Source organism: Trichechus manatus, unplaced genomic scaffold, assembly GCF_000243295.1.
Source record: "Trichechus manatus latirostris isolate Lorelei unplaced genomic scaffold, TriManLat1.0 scaffold00007, whole genome shotgun sequence".
Taxonomy (NCBI): Eukaryota; Metazoa; Chordata; class Mammalia; order Sirenia; family Trichechidae; genus Trichechus; species Trichechus manatus.
Window position 1 is genome coordinate 19,027,339 of NW_004443943.1, and position 7,061 is coordinate 19,034,399.

The following is a 7,061-nucleotide window of genomic DNA, read 5'->3' on the forward strand; positions in this document are numbered from 1 at the left end:
ATGATTTTTCGATTTTAAAGAAATCAGAAGTTCAAAATTTTATGTATACTCCTGAACATTTAAAAGTTTGCTTGTTTGTTTTTAGAACACTATGTAGGTCAAACAGGACACCAGCTTTAAACCTTTGTTAGTGCAGTGTTGGCATCATCTCTGGAATAGTGCTGGTTTGGTATGCTAAATTCTGCAGGGTTATTTTCTTAAGTGTAAGATCACCCTGGGGATGGGTCAGGCAGATGGTTAATTTACACCTTAAATACCAAGGGTGGTCTCTTTTTCAGGCAGCCTAGATGGACTGATGGACTAATTCCATATCAGGTAGAGCTGCTCACATGCGATCACAAGGTGCTTTTCTCCCCAGGGGCCCAGAGAACAAACCTCATTTCTTTCCCACAGCAAACCCACCCTGAGCAGTTGCTTACCCGTTTGTCAATGTCATTGTGTTGGAGCTGCACAAAGCGAGCACTGATGGCCGCAATGTAACTCTGCTGATTGGAGAACGCCACGCGGCCAGCACCTTTGGGGTACTTCAGCTCTGGGTCTGTATCAATGCCAGCATAGCAGACACCACCGTACAAACGGTCCATGATCATTGCCAGTTCAACTGCAAGAAAATAAACAAAACTATGTACAAATGTTTAGAAGGTACTCTTGCCCAGGAGAATAGTTATTAAGGATCATGCAGTATAATTAAGAAAAGGAAAACCTAGGTTAAATATCATGAAGAGTGTCTTACAACTCAAGTGGGGGAGCTCCTCCTCATAGGATATTTAAAAATAAAATGAAATAAAACATCAAGAATCGATACACACACACACACACACACACACACACAAATTTACATAATCAGAACTTCAGCAACCGTACAAAAGGAGTGATCTATTAGTTCTCCTTCTGTTCGAATTTCTAACTGCTTAGTTCACTGGACTGTGCCCTTGGTAGGCAAAACATTTCATGATGCTCCAATAAGTTAATGAGAAACAGCTCTAGTTACTGACCTCTAAGACTGAAAGCAATTACTAAAGTCACACTGCTATGTTAGGACTAAGCTAAATAAAGAATTAATTCGTTTTAACTAGAGACAATACGCTTACAGCCTTAAAGTAAATCTCTATAGTTTAAAAAAATAATAAAAGATTTTAAAAGAGAATAGTCTATCAAAACTGAGAAATTTCCACACTAACTTCTCACATTCTAAATAATAATAATAATACTTGTAATGATAATAGTTAAGCAGCCCTGTTGGTGCAATGGTTAAAGCGACTGACTGCTAACCGAACCGTCTGTGGTTCGAAACCACAAGTGGCTCTGCAGGAGAAAGATGTGGCAGCCTACTTCTATAAAGATTTACAGCCTTGGAAACCCTATGGGGTCTCTATGAGTCGAATCCACTCTAGGGCAGTGGGGTAATGATAATAGCAGCAATTAACATTTATTGAGCACTTACAATGTGCCAGGAAGCACCAAGCTGCTACATAGGCAGTAAAAACATACTCATCCTATACCTTGCTATAAATTTTGAGGTATGGTTTGCACTCCTTGCCACATTTTTTCTAAATATGCCTTTGCATTGGTATATTTACAAAGCACCTATACAAAAGGCATTTAGAAACTGGACCATTCCAAAGATCTGATATTCTAAAATTATCCGTACCATAAAGGTACCATGGAGAGACATGTAGCACTTACTTACCTGCATCCCAAACTGCCTAAGGTAATGTTTACTTGATACTGGACGGCATCTCCTCCAGCTATGACCACTCCTTTCAGGCTATTTACATAGCATAATTCCAAAAGACTCAGGCCTAATCCTACCTTACCCCTACCCCTGAAGTGGCTACCCCGAGAAATCACTTCCCTCAAACACCTACACATGGTATTTAGAAAGGAGAAGACAGGGAAGATGGATGATGACTTGGGCCATAGCCAACATCCAAAAAAACATCACAAGTAGAGCTCAACAGGAATCACTATCTGGGGATAAGGAAAGCAGCACAACCTGGTAGGGTAGGGTAAGAGATCTGCATCAGATACAAGGGCTGAATGGCTGAATGGTATAAGAACTCCACCATATTCCTAAGAACAGAAGGAAAGCCCAGTGTTACTGGTTCCTGGTAATATGTAGCTGCTGAGTTACAGAGGCAGTAAGAAAAACTATGTCACTCTGACAGAAAAGCTGTATTTCTACTTCTTCAAAATTTCTTTCCATACCAGACTGCCAAAAGAATTGCTGATTGTTTTCTGAGTATCTGCTGGTAATAGGAAGATTGGCCTTCAACCAATGGTTAAGTTTCAGAAGATGAGAAAATAAGTTGGCAATAACTGAGACCAAGAATACAAAACAAAAAAACCCAAGCAAACCCACTGCCATCAAGTCAATTCCGACTCATAGCAATAGGACAGGGGAGAACTGCCCCACAGGGTTTCCAAGGCTGTAATCTTTACAGAAGCAGACTGTCACAGCTTTCTCCTGCAGAGTGGCTGGTAGGCTCAAACCGCCGACCTTTTGGTTAGCAGCCAAGGGCCACCAGGGCTCCTGAGCCCAGGAGTAAGGGCTATTAAAAACAGGGCAGCAGAAAGTCAACCCAATTATTCCATTATGGTCAGAAGGACTGATTCATATCAGCCAAGGGAACATTGCCAATTAGAGCACAAGTGGACCCCGACCTGCAGTCTTGGGGCAGGATCCAGGAATAACATTCATTCAAGTACTGCAACAAGAACCATGTACGTACCCTAAATATCAGAGTTCAGTGGTTCCTTACACTTCGTCCCAACAACTGCTGCAGGCTTGAGGACCTCCTCACATGGACAGTGTTATTCCAGCAACAGGGACCAAGAAACTGAGGTGAAATTAATTGTCATTTGCAGTCATTAATGAATTTCCCTTACTGGTCGAAGGGATGTTAGTAAAATAAATAACTTCAGGGCCCTGGAGTTTAAATATTAATTTACCAAAGATCCTCCTTTGGAATGGAATAAGAAAGCGAACGTTCCCTGAGCCTGGTGAGTGACCAGAGAAAGAACGCTGACAATGTACTGAACTGGAACTTGTCTTCCACCTTAGGAAGGACTCAAGAAAGTGTCTGATTTAGAAATAAGGTACTCCAGTTACAAGCTTCAAGCTAGGCTCCCGAAGAAGGAGAGGTACCATAACCACAGGCTCTTCTACACCACAGTGGTCTCCAAAGGAATCCTGGGGATGCTATGATGCCAAAGAAGCCTCCTCCACAAGCACACACATTCCATTATTTTGTGAATCTAGCTGTTGGGAATTTACCTTCAGGTGCCAATGATTAGATCATGACTGATCTACTTGCTGGCAGTTAAGTAGTACTTTTGGTAGGAAGCAGAAACTCTCACCCACTTAGGCCTTTATAAAAACTAATTATAAATCATTTCCACTTTTGAGCTTATGTATAGTCATTTTCTTGGCCACCAAAAAGTCTGCAGACATTAGAGCCCAGGAAGCCTCACTCAAGTGAAGGGCAATTTGTTGAGAAGCTAGACGAAACTAAGGTGATGAAAGAAAGAGTTTTTTAGGGAAGAGTATGAAGATTTCTCATTTCTATTTCTACTCTAATCTGTATTTTAACCACAGAAAGTCTAATACTGTGATCAATTCTGAAGAAAAGTAAACAATGGTCAAACAACTGCTGTTTGTATTTGGCCCTTTACTCAAGTACTAAGTCCTCACTAAAGCCCATTTCTGCAGGCTAAACCCATGCTAGGCTTGAACACCAGACGGATGCCATTTAAGTACCAAACAGAGTTTTTAATTATATTGAGAAACTCCTTTTACCATCTGGTAAAAAGAACATAAAAAACAGACTAATTTAGTTCATCTTCTACAGCATACATGACTAGTAAAAACAGAGCAAGCCTTCCTCAAGTCCTATGAATTTCCAGTCTGAGAATCGTTTTTTCAATAAGATGCAAACTCACCTACAGATGCCAAAATGCACAGTTACTCTTAGAGAGCAGGTTTTAAAGGATTCTTTAGAGTATCATCAGTTAATACAGGAAAGACCCACATAAGCTCCCTTACTCTGATGGGAGGAGAGTGGAACAGAGAAGAGGCTACCATTCTGACAACTTGGGGTGAGGGGAGAAAAACAGAAGAAAAGCAGTAAAGATTTGGCAGGCATCAACTAAAAACTTCATGGGTTCACCTATATCTTGTAATCTCAACGCTGCTCACAAAATATAAGCCCTTGATCAAGCCTTTGTCTTATCGGGAAAATGTAGTAAAACCACCTACTAAAGCCTATGACAGCAAATCCTCATTCTAAACCATCCTCTGTAGAGGGGCAGGGACAGCATGGCTCTCAGGATCACGTTCTTACCATTTAACCTAAGGAAGATGAGACCACCAGGGCAATGCATGCAGGTGCATACTGGAGTTCACACAGACGGAGGTGACAGTGTTCACAGTGCCTGTCTGGTCACCACAGGGGTGGGAAATTAGCAAGTCTGGTAACTACATCCAAGGGCATACTGTACTTTAGACAAGACCTTCTGTGCTCCTAAGACAACTCAAGTTGTCTCATGAGCAAGTGTTCCATGGTAAGAGCAACACTACTAACACCACTAACCCACATGTCTAGCCTACATGTTGGACCTCTTAAAAGTTTCACTGTTGCACAGACTGGACAGAGAAACAAGACTAGTACAGCTGTGTGTAGCACATAGTAATTCCGTGAATTCTTCTGGGTTGTGGTGAGTATGCCTCCGAAGTTGAATATGAACCCCCATTATGATTCCTGGAATTTACTCCTGGTTATTACAGAGATTTAAAGGGATTGTAGTTCACCAGAGAGGAAACCATGATGACTCCCTCATCGTGTCCCACCTCAGAAAATAAAACAACTCGTTGCCATCAAGTCAATTCTGACTCATACAGACCCTATAGGATGGAGCAGAACTGCCCCATAGGGCTTCCAAGGAGCGGCTGCTGGATTCGAACTGCCAGTCTTTTGGTTAGCAGCCATAGCTCTTAACCACTGCACCACCAGGGTCCTGTGTCTATCATTTAATTAGATTTCAAGACAGCCCTAAGGTGACATCTAAGTCTGAGATACCGTGACAGTCAAATTGAGTGGAAGAAGATGAAGATTTTGGAGGAAAATATCAACACATTCATCTTTCCAAATTGTAAATTTAAAGGCACATCTCTTTTATTCAGAAATAAGTGAAAATGAGGACAAAGCAGATGGGAAAGGGGAGTAGGGCTCCTCAGGATGACAAATAAGTCCGGGTTTCTAAGAGAAAGGGAGATTGAACTTGTAGGTGGACTTCCAAGGTTTACCACAATTGCCGAGTTGGTTCACAAATAGTGATTCATACACCTCAAGCAGAGGAAACATGCTTATAAGCTTCCACTCTGTAACAGACGTTGAGAAGTTAAGAATATTTTCAAATAAATGATATAAACAACAACCAACTAAGACAGAGTACTTAACTTGATGAAATTGATTGGTACCAAGTTGACTGTTACTAAGACAACATCTTAGTTCTCAGCTTGATAAAGTTGAGGTTCTGGGAACGAGTTTGAATCTTGGCTTTTTCACTTATTGTGGTCTTGGACCAGTCACTCCCTCTGAACTCTGCTTTATCATCTCTACAATGAAAAGACTACCATGTACAACCTCACAAGGTTATTGTGAGGATTAAACAAACATGAGAGTGCTGAGCACACTGCTGAGCCCAGAGTGGTGCTCAAATGTTTAGTTCTGCCCAGGGGTTGTACTTCCTCTACTGATTAATCTTTGTTTAACATTAGCTTGGCCTGGTTTTCGCTCCATAAGCACCAATTCATCCCAATCTTAATTTGGCTTTATGCTAATGTTACCCGACCTGCTCTGATATGGCAGCTAGACATTAGTTGTGGGTGAGGGCTTGCTTTTTTTTGGGGGGGGCGGGATGGGGAGGTGGTGGGGAGGGGCAACACAAACACATACTGATATTAGAAAATCCCTAGCCTTAAGGGGCAATGCAGTTAAGTCAGTATGCCAGCTCTGGAGTTTATCAGGGACAATTCTTACATTGAACTTGGGACTTGGTGAAATAAAAAGTTTCTACTGCTGAGAAATTTGATACTGGATGAATTCTGCCTGCTACCATTTCACGGAACAAAATATGGATATGGTTATAATGCTCCCATTTCCTACATCACAAAATCAGGACATCATTCCTAATACAAGTGAACTACCAGGGAAGAAAGGGCAGACTGTTTGCAACAAATGATCTTAGAAAAATTCAAGACATATATTTTCTGGATATATGCTACATATCACTGAATATTTACCTCAAAAGATTCCCCCCCAAAACTAGATAGTAGATAAAAATTATCTTAGATGAAGGGAAGGACAGCACACATTACAGGGGAAGTCAGCACAACTGGACTAAACCAAAGCTAAGAAATTTTCTAAATACAATCAAACACTTCGAGGGACACAGTAGCAGGGGTAGGGGTCTGGGGACCATGCTTTCAGGGGACATCTAGGTCAACTGGCATAACAAGCTTATTATGAAAATGTTCTGCATCCTGCTTTGGTGAGTGGCATCTGGGGTCTTAAAAGCTTGCAAGCGGCCATCTAAGATGCGTCAATTGGTCCCAACCACCTGGAGCAAAGGAGAATGGAGAACACCAAAGACACAAGGAAAGTATTAGCCCAAGAGACAGAAAGGGCCACATAAACCATCAGCCTGAGACCAGATGAACTAGATGGTGCCCAGCTACCACCAATGACTGCCCTGACAGGGAACACAACAGAGAGTCCCTGATCGAGCAGGAGAAAGGGGGGGTGCAGAACTCAAATTCTAGTAAGAAGACCAGACTTAATGGTCTCAATGAGACTGGAGGAACCCCGGAAAGCATGGACCCCGGATTCTCTATCAGCCCAGAACCAAAACAATTTCTGAGGCCAACTCTTCCGACAGGGATTGGACTGGACTGTGGGACATAAAGTGATACTCGTGAGGAGTGTGCTTCTTAGCTCAAGTAGATACAAGAGACTAAATGGGCAGCTTCTGTCCGGAGGTGAGATGGGAAGGCAGAGAGG

At 42.0% G+C, this 7,061-nt stretch overlaps 1 protein-coding gene across 6 annotated transcripts in view; it reads right to left on the reverse strand.

Annotated features, from left to right (window-relative positions):
- CPEB3 (cytoplasmic polyadenylation element binding protein 3) overlaps nt 1-7,061 on the reverse strand; it is a 221,316-nt gene that overhangs the window by 27,611 nt on the left and 186,644 nt on the right. For all 6 annotated transcript variants that reach the window (XM_004369929.2, XM_023739998.1, XM_023740003.1 and 3 more), the window contains one exon: nt 420-601. In XM_004369929.2, coding sequence (XP_004369986.1) covers nt 420-601 — 182 coding nt within the window. The remainder of the gene's footprint in view (nt 1-419; nt 602-7,061) is intronic.